Here is a 17228-nt window from a genome sequence, read left to right on the forward strand (position 1 = left end):
CCACACGAGTTGTCTGTTGCCTTGGCACCAGTCACAGGACTGACTGGTGTCTGTCGTGTGCCAAAATGCAACTAAAGTCCCTTTGCGGCAGAGCTGCTAAACTCGCGATGGGTCGGCTGCCCTCAAAATCTCTGGCCCGGTGGATGATTCGGTCCTCGGAGGCCGAAACAGAGGGGCATACCCCCGAGAAACACTGGCGGAAGAAAAGGTCCCATTCGAGGAGCCACTCTTCCTTGTCGTGAAAAAAGGAAAGGCGCCACCACTGTCTGGATTCTGAGTCGTTGACGAAACAAGGTAAGCAGTCGTCTGGGCCTACCACCAGGAGTGGGAGGATTTCAAATCCTCAACGCTTGCAATGTTCAAGTAGCATGCTGCAGTCGACGTGGCCCCCTCCCCCACCATGCCTCTGAGCCAAGAGCGGCGCTAGGTGTAGCCGACCCCTCTATTGCCCCGGTACCGACCATGTCGGCGCCGATGAATCATTCATAGTCGAAAGAAATGCAATGGAAGCCAGATTTCCCTTGTGCATCCAAGGGTGTCGACACTACAGCATCTCTTTCGGTCGACACCGACATCCACCATGTCGGTGCCGAAAGACAAAGCCTCAACGTCAACGGTTGTCGAAAGTCTTCACACCACAGCCCAGGTCTGAATTTTTCGAGACCAACTGGTTTCTTCGGCGATCACGACGCTGATGACCAAGATGTTGACCCAATGTTTCTGGTTTCAGAAGGGGTCCACAATTTTGACGACCAGGTCAAGCTGCTATAACTAGCTCGAGGCCTCGCAGACACCAGTGGTCTAGACACTTCGCATGACCTCGAGTTTCAGCTGTCCTAGCCCTATCTTCACAATGTATCAAAATACAGGGCTCTGGTAGAATGGGTTACTGACGCCCTGGGACTACACATCAGTGGCACCTGCACAAGGTAATGACCTTATCAACATCCTAGAAGAAGGTCTTGCCGCTGAACGTAACATGCCTCTCAACCCAGCCATTGCCGATCTTATGACCGCTCTATTGCAAAACACATGTTCCATTCCTCCCATCAGCTCCACCATTTCTGTGAAATTGTTATGCAGGCTGCTGCGGTCTCTTCTAGACCTGCATCTTCTACATCCACTCTGCCCCCAGACAGAGAAGCAAAAAAAGTCCATGCCTTGGCAAAGAAGGCATTCGCCTCGGGTAGCATGGCTTTAAAAGCTACAAATGTGGCAAGTAGTTTTGCCAAATAGTCCTTCGGTCTATGGACAGCAGTGGAAAATGCTGCCCAGTATGTCCTGGAAGGAGAGATGCGAGAGGGCTTCCTACAGCTAGTGGAGGATGGTAAGGTGACCACCAAGCAGTTGCTGCAAACCGGCCTGGACATCAGACTGTGGGCATCTATGGCTTTGCCCATAACTTTGAGAAGGCAGGCCTACTTGCAAACGTCTGGTTTTTCACCTAAAGGCCAAGTAAAACTTTTGGACATGCTTTTAGAGGGCGATCTTCTTTTCGGCCACAAAGCAGACCTTTTTTTTTTTTTTAAAGAAAAATTCAAGGTATTAAATTTGCTGCCAAATCCTTAGGCCTAGCTGCGGAGCCGACCAAACTTGCTTTTAGCTTTGCCTCTAGGGCACCAGGCTGCAGGATATATGCTCCTTATGGCAGAAGAGCGCAGCTCCCACCGGCCAGGCAAGGGCAAAAGTGTTTCCTGCGCTCCGGAAGGGACAGGGGGGCTTCTGGAGAACAGCAGCAGCAGCAGGGGCGACCCAGCCTCGGAAACTGCTTTTGATGTCCCCTGTCACAGCGCACCGGTTGGATGGCGCTTGACTAAGCACTTGTTCTTTTGGCAAGGAATTACTTCCGATGCCGTGCTCTACAGCTCATTCAATGGGGTTTTTGTCTGCCATTTCTAAGAAAACCACCGAACAGACCGCCCCTACCTCCAATCCAACCGGGATAGGAGCTCCAGGAAGAACTGAGAGCCCTGTTACTGAAGGGTGCATTGGAAGAGGTACCTCCCATAAAGAGGATCTGGTTGGTATGCCTGGTACCCAAGAAGGAAGGAGGTCTCCATCCCATTCTGGACCTCGGTGCTTTGAACAAGTTATTGAGGAAATGGAAATTCAGGATGGACCACCCTCTCGAACTACAGGATTGTCTGGTGTCCAGACATCTACAGGATGCCCATTTCCATGTGCCGATCCATCAAAAGTACAGAAAGTTACTAAGGTTCACCATAGGAGGTACGCACTATCAGATCAAGGTACTTCCCTTTGCCCCAAGGATCTTCACCAAGATCATGGCGGTAGTTGCGGTTCACCTCAGGAGATCCGGAGTCCACATATTCCCATATCTGGATGACGGGTTGATCCGAGGCAAGTTGGTAGTGCAGGTATTGTCCCATCTGCAGGACATCTGCTTGCTGCTGCACAGGCTGGGCTTCTCCCTAAATGAAGTCCCAAATGACACCAGTCCAATGACTCTAGTTCATTGGAGCAGTCCTAGATACCCTGGTGGGGATTGCCTTCCCTCCTTAGGAGAGAGTAGTCGGCTTGACAGAGATGGTGGGTGGACTTATTCCAGAACAATGCCACTCTACCAGCAGCTTCCTTCCTGCGCCGTCAAGGCCTCATGGCTTCCTGCATTTTTCTAGTGCAAGAGGCCAGTTTGCGCATGAGATCCCGGCAACGGTTACTGAGGCATTATTGGTCTCAGTATCTCGGCACTCTCTCGGATCTCCTCTGTGTCAGTGGTCAACTACCTGGCCTGGTGGGCAGACCGCAACCTTCTTTTGGTGGGGGAACCTTTCTGGCCTCCTTGGCCTCAGACCAAGAGTGGTCACAGATGTATCATTGAAAGGTTGGGCCGCTCGCTGCGAGGATCTGCAGATGAGCTGCCTCTCAACGACAGAAGCCAGGTGGCACTTAGACAGGCTGGAGTTGCGAGTTATCAGGCTAGCCCTGAAAGCATTTGCACCGTATCTGGGGGGAAAAGCATTTCCAATGGCTGATTGACAACACCGTGGTGATGCACTACCTCAACAAGCAAGGTGGTGTGCACTACCGCCCCCTCTGCACGGTGGCGATGATGCTTTGGTTCCGGTTGCTGGAGAACAAGATCTCGGTCTCAGCAGTTCATCTGGCGGGCATCGAGAACACCTTATCGGATGCTCTGAGCAGGCAGAGCAGTCTCCCATGAGTGGGGAGTGTTCCAGGAAGTCCAAGAGGATGTCTTCACTCTCCGAGGTACCCCAGCAGTGGATTTGTTCGCAACAGAGTCCAACAGGAAATACAAACTATTCTGCTTGAGGGAATTCCCAGCAAACGATGCACTGTGGGACACGTTTCTGGTGGATTGGACCTTCCTTCACCTTTACGTGTTCCCTCAGGTTACCATGATATGAAATGGCATTTATTGCACTGGTTCTCCGGAGGTTGAAGAGATAACGAGCGACCATGATCTTGACCGCCCCAGACTGGGCCAGGAGAAAGTGGTACTCTGACCTCTTGGATCTGTCCATCTGCCTATTTGTCCACCTCACTGGTGGCCTTAGCGTCCGGATCTCCTAACCCAGTCTGAACGCTGGATACTCCATCCGACCCCTCAACCTACATGTGTGGCTCTTGAAAGGATGAGATATGACTGGGACCTCTGAGGAAATCCATGAGGTGTTGCTGGCTGCATGCAGACCATCTACAAGATCTTCGTACGTGTGCAGATGGACAAGATTTGAGGTGTGGTGCAGGGAAAGTGAGATTTAACCCATCTCTTGCCCCACCTCTACAGTGATGGAGTTCCTTCTTTCACTGGCCTCTGCTAGCCTACAGGTCAACAGTCAAAGGATATTTTGCGGCCTTGTCTGTGTTCAAGAGATCCCAGGATAAAGGTTAACTTTTTTACGAACCCGGTAAGGCCACAATTTCTGAAAGGCCTTGTAAATAAGTTTCCGCCAACTCCCTTTGTTTGCCTTAAACTGGTTCCTACATTGTGCTCCTTTTGAACCTATGCACTCTTGCCCTTTACGGCTTCTCTCGTTGAAAACCGGCCTTATGCTGTAATCCACCCTTCCTGTGCATTTTCCGGGAGAAAGTTTCACTCGGGGTAAGGCCTGGTTTCCTCACACAAGGTTGTATCAGAATCTCTCCTAAGGAGGAACGGTGCCATCGTCTATGCCCCAAGAGGGTGTTAAGTTACTATGTTGTCAGTACAGCTAATTTCAGGAGAGCGGACCAGCTCTTTGTGGGTTTTTCTTTTGCCCGTATGTGCCTTTCCATAACGAACCAGAATTTATTCCAGTTGGATAATTCTCTGCATTGATGAATGTTACCAGGCCGCTGGGAAAGAATTACCAGCAGGCATCGAGGCCCATTCCACAAGGGGAGTCTCTGCATCGACCGCATTGCAGAGGGGGCGGTCCCTGTCTGGGACATGGTCATCTTTGCACGCCTTTGCAAAGCACTATAGCTTGGATGTGGCTCGTGCTTCTGATGCGCGTTTTGGCAGGGCATTGCTGCAAAAATGTTTGCTATAACTTTCTGCCTGCCTCCTTAGTTACTGCTTTGGGAGTCTATCAGAGGAGAAATCTGCGGGAGAAAAGCAATCCATTGAAGGAGAAACTACCTTAGAGTAATGTTCTTTCTATGGATTCCTCATCTCCCCTCCACACCCATCCCCGCTCAAAGTCGGTGGTTGGTGCGCATCCTTCTATTTCACGTTGACATGGTGATGATCCTCTGTCTGTTTTCTGTCTTCCTGCCAGTCTTCAAACATTTTTCCAACACTACCTTTAGTGTTCTTTTATTTTATTTTTTTTGTCAATTGTTCCTCCTTTGGACATATATATTACTTTCTTTTTAAAGGGTTCATTGGCCCGTTTGTTCTCTCTGGTTTCCTACGCAGTGTGTTGTGTTCTGGAAAAAAGGGGGAACTGAGGTTGGGGGCGTAGTGACGTTGTACTTGTACGACGCCTGATGTCACACTAGTTTAGCAGCTTGGTCGCAAAGGGATTTAGGTTGCATTTTGCACGACACACCCGTCAGTCCTGTGAGCCAGGCCAAGGCACCAGAGACACAACTCGGGTGGGTCGGTGAGGGACATCTTGGTGCCACAATCTGAACATTGTTTGAGACCTGACACCGGCGCGATCGGCATCTCACGTCGAGGAATTCACGAAAAAATACTAAGTTTTATGACAAAATTGTCGAAGCTCTGTGTTCCCAAGCCGTGTTAGCGTGCAGAAAAAGAACTTAGTTTTGGGGTGCAGTGACATGGTACTTATCTGACACCTGACGTCACGCCCAGAGCCAATGACCAGATGCTGAGCAAGACGCATCGATGATCGACGGCTGGGTCGAGGTCCACTACACCCCCTGTTGCAAAGCTGGAAGCAATATCTATTGGAGAATCTGCGGGATAAGAATCCATAGAAAGAACATTACGGTAAGGTCATTTCTCCTTTGCTGTGCCATGCGCCCAACTCCCGACACGAAATAGGGACCTCTGCACCTGCCACTCCAAGGCCTTCCTATCCCGAACCTAGTGTAGATGATTGTGTCCAACGGATTCCGGAAGACCTTGGTGGTATCTGTAACAATCGGAGTGGTGGTTGATGGCGGGAGGGGGGGTGGTAAGTTAACTTCTACTGCTGCGCCCTGGCCTCTATAGGGTAACATTGGGTGCAAAGCCCTTGTCCCCAACACCCTCTGGCCTGGCATCTGGTCGTCGAGCCTGGGGTAAGGATCCTTTCCTAGGATATAGTGGGGTATTTTGCCTGGTTTGGGGTATGTTCTAAGCACCACCACAGCTCACTAAATCATTTCTGAAATACCTCTCTTTAAGAAGTTTTATCTTGGAACTTGTGACTTTGGCAGAAGGCCTCGTATCATCTTCGGGTTAGACTGCAGAAGATGGAGGGTGACTGTACTTGTGCTTATTCAAACTATTTATACCCATTTTCCTTGCATCTGAGTAATCCCCTGTTGAACACGTCACAAAAGCATGTGTATCTTTACTGGCCGATTTGTCTAGTGTGTATATATGGTATTGATAGACAATACTTAAATGTGATGGTTATATGCTTATGGTGTAACTAAAGGCTTAATATACAATTGTATTTGTATATACTATTGTCTAATTTGAATTAAGTGTAGCTTTGTGTGGACTCATTGTAGCGCTAGAACACTCACACATTTCCTGAGACTAATCCTTGACTGCTCGTTCACCTACCTTGATTGGGTTTTGGCTAGCCTCTGTGTCTTCTCAGTTTATCATTAATTGGGTGGCCTCCCGAAATCCTCCCCCCAGGGCTGATTTTTGTAATGCATCTAAAAAGTTCTCATTTCCATAGTCATGTCTGTTAAGAGGTTTCAAATCTCTCTGAAATGCCAGTGCATTTCATGACCAGAAATAACCTTTCTTCACCAGGCTCAAGCAAGACCTTGTTTACAATGTTGTGTGGCTAAATGTTTTTATGTAAAATAAAATTGAAAATCTAAGCATTCACATTTCAATAAGGTCAAATAAAGGTTCCCACCACTTACGTTTTTATTGAATTTGTAACTTTTCTTCATGTAGGACATACCCAGTGCTGATCCAGGGAGAGACATCTGTTGGAAAAACCAGCTTAATTCGATGGCTGGCTTCTGCTACAGGAAACCATTGTGTTCGTATTAATAACCATGAGCACACAGACATCCAGGAGTACATTGGCTTTTATACATCTAATGCATCTGGGAAGCTGGTGTTCAAGGAAGGTAATATATAATGTTTAAGGGATTTTTCCTATAAGCTCAATCATGTTCTTTGAATGAATACAAACTGATTAAAATATGTCCTCCACATCATTAAAAAAAGCACTCCTTTAATTGCAGATAACTGTCTAGAGACACCAATTTGTGTTTTGCATGCAATGGGCGCAATCATTTTTTATGTATAATTTGTACTTTGTTCTTGCAAGATAGTGGTGAGGGCTGTGAATATGTCATTGTTCTGTTCACAGTTCAATCAGGGTTTCTCACTGGTCATAGGGCAGACACAGCCATAGAATATTTCGGGTGACTCTTTAAAGATAGTGGCTAGGTGTGGTGTAGTTCTGCTGGTAATGCTGTATCAGTCTACCACCTTTGATGCAGTGAAACACATTTCCCTTTCCAATACTAGTCATGCTGTTGTCCATCTTTCAGGTAACGCCCCGGATTGAGTCCAGTCACTTCTATCTGATGGAACGTAGAGTTTATGTTGGCTCTTTTCGGTCCATAATACTGAATATTGCCACAGTACTCTTCTCTTTTCGACCTCTTGAAACATTAATTTGTGATGATTGAGAAGTATGCAGACAATACAAAGATATATGTGGACATGCAGGTGGATGGTTGGGACCCCAACCCCCTTTGTGGATTGTCTTAAGATCATTCAATCAAGCACTTTTGGTTACTTTTATGTGCTTAAAGACCCGCTTTTAGCAGCAATTAGCTTTTTACAATTGTTGCGTTATTTCTAGTGTGCACATTCACATTTATCAGGTATGGCTAATGCCCTGAAATGGCATGGCTATGCCATGAGATGGTTGCTGGTTCTTTGGCCATATTACTGTTTGGCTTTCTGCTTGCCTTCTCAGGTCAGGAAACCCCATATAGGGTCGTTCACTTGCCAGGAAAGCTGCTGCTTTGCGGGCTAGTGATGCCTTTGGTTGTGCTTTGCCCAGGAAGGTGGTGATGTCTATTCCCATTCTGCATCCGTGGTACCTGAAAGTCTGGGGGTGTGGCATGAGTGAAACCCACAGTGGTTCCCAGTTGGACCTCTGCTGGCTGTTTCAATGGTGCAGATCCTTACCATTGGTGGGCCTGGACATGGTTCAAGCCAGGATTTAGGATAAGACGACTCCTCCTGCAGCCTTTTCCTCAGTTCAATGTTGGATCCAAGAATTCTGTGCAGATTAGCAGCTGACTGAAGATTGGTGGACGACTCCTGAAGAGGCAGAGCATCCCCTTCCTTTGGTCCGGTGAAGTCCTGCTGGACTATCTGATCTGCGAAGGCGCTGAGCAGTGCCCCCTCCCCCCCCCCCCCCACTTGGACTGGTGGGGACCAACCAGTTTCTGTGCATTCCTGCGGATCTAGCCACCCTAAGCCTTTGGAAGTGGTCCTGGACCACCCGGTGTGCTGACCAGCATTTCTAAGAATCTTAAGGTGTAACTATTTCTGATGCTTGTTAATCTGCTTGGAATCACATGCTGTGCATATAGTCTGATATCTCATGGTAACTGCAGAGTATTGCATCTTGTCTTTCGAGGATTGAAAGGGGATGTTGACATGGGCGTGCCTGTAACACTATCCCTAACGTGACGTGTAGTGTACCCAAAATCCCTCACGTGTCGAGGTCACTGTTTTTTCCGCCCAGTTAGCTGGTCACCTGATGCAGAGCTCTTAACAAATTGCAATATTGTTATATTTACCGACCTCGGTCGCATTTATATCATCCCCTTCTCAACGGTTGATTCCTGAACCACCGCAGAATACAGCTAAGAACAGAACTTCGACGGCTGGTACTCTGGACCGCCGGGCCTTCTGGCCGGCCTATACAATAGGGAGAGTTCGGTCTGGGGGTTTCTATTCTATTCAAGAATGTTTCCTTTGCCCCTCTTTGTCCCTTTGGTTCTGTGGTCGTTTTTAAATACAAGAGCTATGGACAGGACACCATTTAGTTTCTGCCCTTCCTAAGTAAAAATTCCCATGGAAAGACTAGCACCGTCTTTGCAATAAGAGTCTGCCTCTCAATGAAGATGAGGTGTCCTGTGAGGCCTGTAAGCTCTTATGTCCTAAGACTATAAATCGAGTAAAGCGGTGGGTAGCCTACGCTATGCCGCAGGCTGAGGGTTGCTCCCCTGCCGCAGCTGGTGAGTGTGATGAGAAAAGAGACGACCAAGGCTCCACCTCGGACCCCATTGACCTTACATCAGAGCGCTCTCGCTCCACAAATGAAAGTCCTACTATGGGGAATGTACATCCCTGCGACAGGGACGCACATGAAACTCGCACAACGAGTCGGTTTAAGAGTTGCAAGATGCCAACGGGTACGTCTGATATTTCGGCGGCACCCGCTGATTCGCATGATCCGCAGCCCTACCCGCAACTGCAGCAGCGGCATGCATCCAGGCATTCTAAGAGTAAGGGCGGCAGCACCAAAATCCACGCAGATGTAGAGATGCCTCAGAAGTGAGCACTGACGCCACTCAAGGCCCCGGTTGCGTCAATCTACGCCGCAACCGCCTACACTGCCCAAACACCTATTCGTAACACCCAACATCAGTGAAAGTATTGCTAAGATCGTTTCAATGGTGAAACAAAAGGACAAGGCTAGGGACGCGTCGAAAGACATGTTAAAACGCCAGGAAGAGCGGAAAGATTACTCCGAGAGTGTTACGCTCACCTGGCTCCCACAGGGGCGTCGGTCGGACCCGGACAGCTGCGGTCTCCACCCACATGATGCGTAGTGCAGCGATGACTGACTGGATCTGCCCTCCTAATCTTGTCTGCTTAACCCGTAGAAATATTCGCCTGCAATTGGAGAGATGGATTTAGCCACTTGTGGATTCAAGTGATGCACACCCACAGTCCTCCCCAACTAATCACCTCCGAAATGCCCTCACAGCAATCTCACCTTATATTCTTGAAAGATGAGCTCTCCATCCTGCGTGGATTTGCAGGGGCACGTCGATTCCAGTTACTTCACTGGTTTGAAGGCTCGGGAGAGTTCCGGAGAGTATTGACTGAGGTTCCTGGTGAGGACCAGTAAGTATTAAGTTCATAGAGTTCAATATGTCCGATGTTCACTCTTGTTCCCCCTTCCTTGTCTTGCAGCTGGCTCGTGAAAAGATGCTCTTGTGGCAGCTGGTGGCGCTCAGGTTAGAGTCTGTATTACCCGGCGTTGTCCGGTAAATGTTGCACGTGGAAACGTTTTGTGTCTCTTTACAGATGCGGCACGTGAAAATATGGAGAGTCACAAAAGGATGCCTCCAATGGTAAATCGGGTAAGTCTATGGTGGTATATTTGTTGGTTCCCTCGGCTCACCTTGTGGTTTTCTTTTGCCTCCTAGGTGCCGAAGTTCGGCGAAGAAATAATGGAGGCAGCGCCGACCCAAAGGATGCTGTGAAGACTGGTGAGTATGGCGCGGCACTGCAGCTGGAGGTGCGGCGCGTGCAGAAATTATGTTCTTTACAGGTCCGGAGACTAGATGGATCCAGAATCATTTTTGGAATAGAAATAAGTTCTTTTTCTAACCTTGTCCCTTTCTTTCCTCTTTGTTTTGGGAGCTCCGGATTCGAGGCGGGCGTGGCAGAAGACTGGATGCAGGCACGGTGAGCGTTACGCTACTGGATAGCCTCAAAAGTAGTCCCATGTAAGAAGTCCCTAGAACCACACCCGAGTAAAAAATAGTCCCTGTAGAAAAATAGTCCATTTCATGCTTCATGTTGGATTGGAGTCATTTGCAGCATGGTCTGCCTGAGGTAAGTAATGACTATGAGCCTGGCGCCTTAGGCGCCAGGACTGAACCCAGATAGCCCCTAGCTGGGGCTGCTGAGGTTTTACTAAAGGTCTAGATGCCTGCTCCTGGGGCTGATGGGCTTGGTCCGGATGCCTGGCGGTAGGCATCATGACAGAGTCCTCTATCCTTAAATAAGACTCTAGGTGAGAAATCTCGACGTTCTATGGAGAAAGATCAGGAAGAGCCCTTTCCTCCTCTAGACTCCTGATCATGAACCACAGAGAAGTTTGCATGAACAGGCTGGAAAAGTTAGTAGAATTTTCAGAAAAATGTGCTCCTAAAAGGCCTAGTGAAGAGAGCCCTTGTACACCTATGGCTAAGTTCCAGATGACTTCTGATCCACTTCATGAGTAAGAGTTCTTTGACCTTACTGGTGACTGAGTTCCTATTGACCCATATTTACAGGATGATCCCACTGATGACGCACAGGGATAGGGGGGGATGAGCATCCAGTAGATGACCCTCTTTGGGTGTCCCCTACCCGGACACCTTATGTATGGACCCTCCCACCATTACGTCAGGCGTCGCCTGTTGATGACCAGATGGCGTTTAGCGCCATCTTAAAGAAAGCAGCCGAACACGTCCAAATTGCCACGCCTGAGGCAGTGCCAGATTTTGTTTTCAGACATTTTAAAAGAGAAGGCTCCTGCCAGTCATGCTATCCATTGCTTAATTCCATTAAAAGACACAGTGCTCCTTCATTATTAACGCCCTCACAAACCAGGGTAGTTAATCCACGGGTGGAAAAGCTTTTTTGCCCTTCCCCCCCCTACTGACCCCCTCTAAATTAGGGGGCATGCCACCCCGGATTCTCTGGTGGTCACGACGAGGCACCACCTGACTAAGAATGTAAGAAATTGTACGCTCTCTACGGCAGTATACTCCACATGTATAGCCAACACCACGCTGTTAGTCAGCCAATCGGACTTTCAATGGAACCTGCTGCAGGAGGGCCTACAGGAGGTCCCTGAACTGGTGTATACTCTCCTACTAACAAATTGAATCTGAGGGTAAGCAGGTGAACATCATTCTCAAAAATACTTTAGATGCTGCTGGGGCAGCGGGTAAGACTCAAGCCCGCTAAAACGTCATGCCTGGTTGAAGAACTCCGTGTTCAAGCCAGAAACTCGGGCATCCCTTATCAACAAGCCGGTGGAGGATGCCAACCTGTTCGTGTTGGGCAAATTTTGTGTGCAGTACCTTTTGGGACCACTACACACATCTTGGACTATAGGTGTAAGCAAAATCAACCTTTGGTGTTAGTCCGTACTGCAGTTTTGTGGTAGCGCTGCTGAGCAGTCGGTCTTATCTCAAGAGGGAGTGTGAACTGTTACACAGAGGTCTATATTTACAAGTATTCAAATAGACTCTTATACTCAAGGCTTCTTGGTAAAAAATGTATTAATTTATTTCACAGTCAGTTATAAAACATTCACTAGAAGGAGGCAATCTATCACACACTATCACGCAAAAATATACTTCAGTACTTCACAAAATCAGGTTCTGAGGCATTTAAACTACTTTGAAGTAGGAGTAAAAAGGCATAAATTAATAAAACAAATATTAGCTACTCTAAAACAGTGCAAATAGTTTGAGTTCACCAGAGGAGTTGATTCAATGTAATAGGTTAGGCCAAAGTCAATGAGCTAAAGTCTTGTATGGGATAAAGCAGTTCTGGAAGTTAAACTGAAAAGTCTTTGCCAAAGTTCTCAGAAGTAGTTTGTAAAAAGATTCATATGTCGGGTCACAAGCTGACTAGGCCTGCAAGTTGCCAAAGTTGTACACACTTTCGCAGTGAGAGGCAAGTTCTCTCGGTTTAGTTTGCACAGTACCCTTTTATTGAAAAAAAAAATGCAGCTGAAGACTTCTGTTCCTGGCAGTTCCTGCAGATCTCGCTGTTCCTGAGTCTGTCGTCGGGACAAGTGGGAGGACGTCGGTGGACTCCTGCACTGCACGGGACTGGTCACAAAGCTGGCAAACTGGAAAATCTTCGGTTCCGGTAGGTGTCTTAAAGGCACAAACTGGTGTCCTTCTCCCTGGCGCTTCAGTTTCCTTCAGCATTCTGAGGAAAATACAATCCGTTCCGAGAATGGTGTTCAGGTGGCTTACGAGTTGATTGGTCCTACCAACTCAAAGGGAGAAGTCGTCCTTGAAGGGTTTCTCTGTCGAGGTGAACTTGGTGATTCGGATCTGCAGCAGGGCTTCACTGGGCAAACCAATGGTCCAGGAGTTGCAGCAGCCGTCCTCTTCCAGCTCGTCTTCGGTTCTTTCATTCCACTGGTCGACTCTGCTTTCCAGTCTTGGAGGCTCGCCTTTTAAACACTTCTCTCCCTTTCATTTAAGCCTAACTGTCACTCGCCCAGCAGGGTGGCTGTCCTTGCCGGACAGTCAGCCAATCATGCCAGAGTGCATTTGGGTCTCCTAGGAGACTAAGCACAGGGAGTGTCGGGCACCTCCCTCACTTCCTGCCCACCCCAAACACTCAGACGCCAGAGGCTGTCTTCAGACCTGAAGCCCGCCAAAGGCATACAAAGGGACCAAACCTGGTTCGTGGTGCGGAGACAAACACTTCAAGGACCTTCCCAAAAAGAAATGGCGAAAAAAGAAGACCGGGACCCGTTTAAACAAAGGGGCTTAAGGCGCCATCTTGGAAAACATGGCTCCTGTGATTTTTAGCTACCGGTGTTCGTGGTCGGGATAAATCATGGTAGTTTGTTGCCAAACCACTGCCACCAGCCTTTTCAATAGGAAAGGGTAGCATTTGACTGCTATATGAGTATTTAGACACAGGGGAACACTTTGTAACCCCTCCAGCACTCCATTGTAAGATGGTGTGTGCTGCGTCTAGGAATTTGTAAAGACTAGTAAAGTCAATTTCACTTTAAATTCTCTGGGAAACAGTAGTTTATCCCAGAGAAAATATTTAAACCTTTGGGAAGTCTAAAAGACATCCCTGTCTCACTGCACTGAGGGTGCTGTGTGACACACATGAAAGATAATGATGATAATTTAGCATTTATATAGCGCTACAAACCCTCAGGTACCTGAGTGCTGCTTATTATTACCCACGGTGTGTGGTGCTCATTTATTGACCTCCGAAGGATGACGGGCTGAGTTTGGCCTTGCCAGGATTCGAACCTGCATCAGCAGGCTCTGCACGGATACCAAAGCGCGCGCTCTACTCGCTGTGCTATTTGACAGGATATAAGATGATGCCTAAGAGTTATCTAAAACTCCATAATCAAAGAACACAAATGTAAAACACACATCGAAATACATGAGTGAGAAAAAAGGCTCACTCTTTCCAGGTACGAAAATCAAGTCTTCAAAAATCCATCAAAGTTGCTGGGGGGGGTCTGTAAGGTGAAGGGAATCGGCACATTTATGATAATTCTCCCTAACAGCTTACTCTAACTGACTTATAAATGAATAATTGTTTATTCAAGAAACCTATTTGAGTATTTGTCACTGTGAATCTCTGTAACTCCCCACCAGCTCACATTGACCCCTCTTAGATGTCTGGTGTTAGGGAGATTTCTCAGAAATGGGCTAATTCCCTCCACCTTAGGGACCCCCCAGCAACTTTGCTGGATTTTGAGGGCTTGGTGAGAGTGAGACCCTTTTTCCCCACTCGTGTATTTTACTGTGATTTTGAACTCTGTTTCTTTTGGTTGTGGAGTCTGACAAACTCCATAGTCATCTTTTCCATTGTGTTACACAGTACCTTCAGTGCAGTGGCACAGGGAATTCTTTCAGATTGCCCAAAGGTTTAAATACCTTCTCTTGGATAAACTACTGTTTCCAAGAGCAGTGAAGCGAAATTGACTTTACTTACAATTGTAACTTTCTAGACCCAGCACACACTATGCTGAATGGGTTAGTTAGTATCTTCTTTGTCTAACTTCTCATGTAACATTTTAAATTTTATCCTTTTCTCATTGAATGGCTGGAGGCAGTGGTTTCGTATTAACTACCGTGGTGTGCCTTTACCGTGGGCTGCATTCACAGCTGCAGTAAGGCACCTATGGGTGCCATTTTTGTCAAAATGGCCCGGTCTTCTTTTTTCGCCATTTCTTTGTGGAAAGGTCATTCTTGAGATTTACTCTGTGCGCAAAACCAGGTTTGGTCCCGTTGTTTGCTTTGCCTTTGGCGGGATTCACGAGTGAAGCCCGCCTCTGGCTCCATGGTGTCTGGGGTAGGCAGGAAGTGAGGAGGTGAACGAAACTCCCTGTGCTTAGTCTCCTAGAAGACCCAAATGCACTATGTGGTGATTGCCTGGCTGACTGTCCGGCAAGGACAGCCACCCAGCTGGGTGAATGGCAGCTATGCTGGAATAAATGGGAGAGAACTAAATAAAAGGTGAGGCTTTTGGCTTGGAAGTCTGAGTCGACCACTGGACGAAGGAACCGAAGAAGAACTTGAAGAGGACGCCTGCTGCAACTGCTGGACCATTGGTTTTCCTGGTGAGGCCCTGCTGTTGTGCTGAAACTCCAAATTCATATCGACGGAGAAGCTGCTGCAAGGACGACTTCTCCCTTTGAGTTGATTGGTCCAACCAACTCAAATGTAAGCCACCTGGACATCCATCTCGGAGCTGGTTGAATTTCCACAGAGTTGCTGCTGGAAACCATATAGCCAGGGAGAGGAACACCAGATTGTGTGCATTGCTTCTAAGCTGGCCTAGAGCTTCAGGAAGATCCTCCGGACTCCCAGGAAGCAGGACTGACCAAGTCTGTGCCCCCTCAGAGTGCAGGACCCCAAAAGCAAGGAAAGTCCATCTCGACAGCCAGGATCTGCGTTGTTGCTATTTGCGATAGACGCGAGGAGCTGAAACACTAAACATCCACTAATCTGAAGATTGCCGGTTACGAGCGGTGACAGTCCCATTGCAGTGCAGGAGTCCTCCCTCTTGTCCCCACGACTGAGCCCAGGAACAGAGATCTGCAGAGCTGCACAGGAACAGAAGTCATCTGCTGCACTTTTTCTTCAACATAAAGGTACTGTAAAGTGTGAGAGAATTTACCTCTCATTGTAGAGTTGCTTGCATCTTCTACTACTAAAGTCTAATCAGCTTGTGGCCCTACATTTGATTCTTCCTTTCTTCAAAGACTTCTAAAACATTGTGCAAAGACTTTTCTAATTAACTACCAGAAGTGCTTCATCCTATAGAAGACTTTTGCCCATTGACTTTGGCTCAGCCTATTGTACTGAATACCTTTTTGGGGGGGGGATCCAAAACTATTTGCCTGCTTAAGAATATTTGTGGTCTCTTGTATGTTCTAATAACCTTTTCCTTTTACCACATTTAACAGTATTCTAAATGCAAACAGTAAGATATTAATGGGGTCTTAGTCTTAAAAGGGTCTTTATTGATTTAGAAACTAAGTGTATAGTATTGAAGTGTATTTGTGTTAATTTTTATATTGCTCCCTTCTGAAGAAGGCTTATTCTATCTGACTGATAGATTAATCTTTGTTTATTCAAGAAACCGTGTGTACGTGTTTATTTGAATACTTGTCACTGTGAAGCTCTGTGTAACCCTGCAGCCCACATTGACCCTTCTTGAGAGAAGCCTGGCTGCTCAACACGCTACCAACCTGTGTAGTACAAGTTTATACCAAAGGTTGGGCTCCTATTGCCAGGGGGTCAGGGTTGTTGTAGTGCACCCAAACGGTACTGCATACAATCTTGCCTAACGGGCAGGAGAATGCATGCCCAAATGACTGCCCCGGGTCGGCTCGACCTAGGGCAGGTTAAAGGGCAAGATGACCACAGGACAAAGAACCTCGTGGCATGGCAGTTTTGGAGCCAGGCCACCTTTCTGTGCCAAATGTGGCAAACACGGTTTGCGTTTCAAGAAGGGGTTAAAATAAAGAAATAAGCTGCCACTGGCCCTGTCCAAGGCACATCCGCACTTCTCCATAAAAATCCTTTGAGTGTCTATGGTCTTTGAAATTGACATGAAGACCCAAGGGCACTGTACTTATAACATGTTGCCGAAAAATTGCAACATTGACAAGGAATAAGGGAAACAAAGTCTCCCAGTAATGACTGTCTTTAAGGGCATGTCAGTTTCCCCATAACAAGTGAACGAAGATTAACCACAGCAGAAACGGTGGGGTGGGGGGGTTCACAACTGGAGGGAACATTCTACATAAATGAACTTCTGATGTTTGTTAATCTGCTTAGAATCACATGCTGTGCATAGGTCCGACATCCAGTGGTCACTGCGGAGTATTGCATTTTGTTTTTCGTAGTCGAAAAGGGGACGTCGACAAGGCGTGTCTGTAACACTATCCCTATAGTGACGTGTGTTGTACCCACAATCCCTCACGCGTCGAGGTCCCTCAGATTGTTTTTTTCCGCCCAGATACTGGTCGCCTTTAGGCGGAGCTCCTCGAGAGACATTGCAGATTTCATCTCCTCGACCTTTGGTCGTTCTCCTATATTAATATAGAACATATCGATCCTCCCCTCGACGCTGTTGTGAAGCTTCTCCGCCGAGCAAGATCGTCGACGGAGGGGACGAGCGGAGGAGATCCTTCGGCGTTGCCGAACACGTGGCCTGGCCTCGCAGGCCAAATACAGTAGGGAGAGTGGGGGTCGTGGGACATCTCTAATTCTTTTCTGAGAATGCCTTTCCTTTTCCCCTTCCTTTCCCTTGGGGTGGTTATCACGTTTTATTGCCTCAGCTATGGAGA

The 17228-nt window shown here is 47.6% G+C and overlaps 1 protein-coding gene across 3 annotated transcripts in view; it reads left to right on the plus strand.

The window, feature by feature from the left end:
* Nucleotides 1-17228, plus strand: part of MDN1 (midasin AAA ATPase 1) — a 2688524-nt gene that overhangs the window by 532231 nt on the left and 2139065 nt on the right. For all 3 annotated transcript variants that reach the window (XM_069606482.1, XM_069606484.1, XM_069606483.1), the window contains exon 24: nt 6560-6738. In XM_069606482.1, coding sequence (XP_069462583.1) covers nt 6560-6738 — 179 coding nt within the window. The remainder of the gene's footprint in view (nt 1-6559; nt 6739-17228) is intronic.

This window comes from Ambystoma mexicanum, chromosome 4p (assembly GCF_040938575.1).
Source record: "Ambystoma mexicanum isolate Mex_15411 chromosome 4p, UKY_AmexF1_1, whole genome shotgun sequence".
NCBI lineage: Eukaryota > Metazoa > Chordata > Amphibia > Caudata > Ambystomatidae > Ambystoma > Ambystoma mexicanum.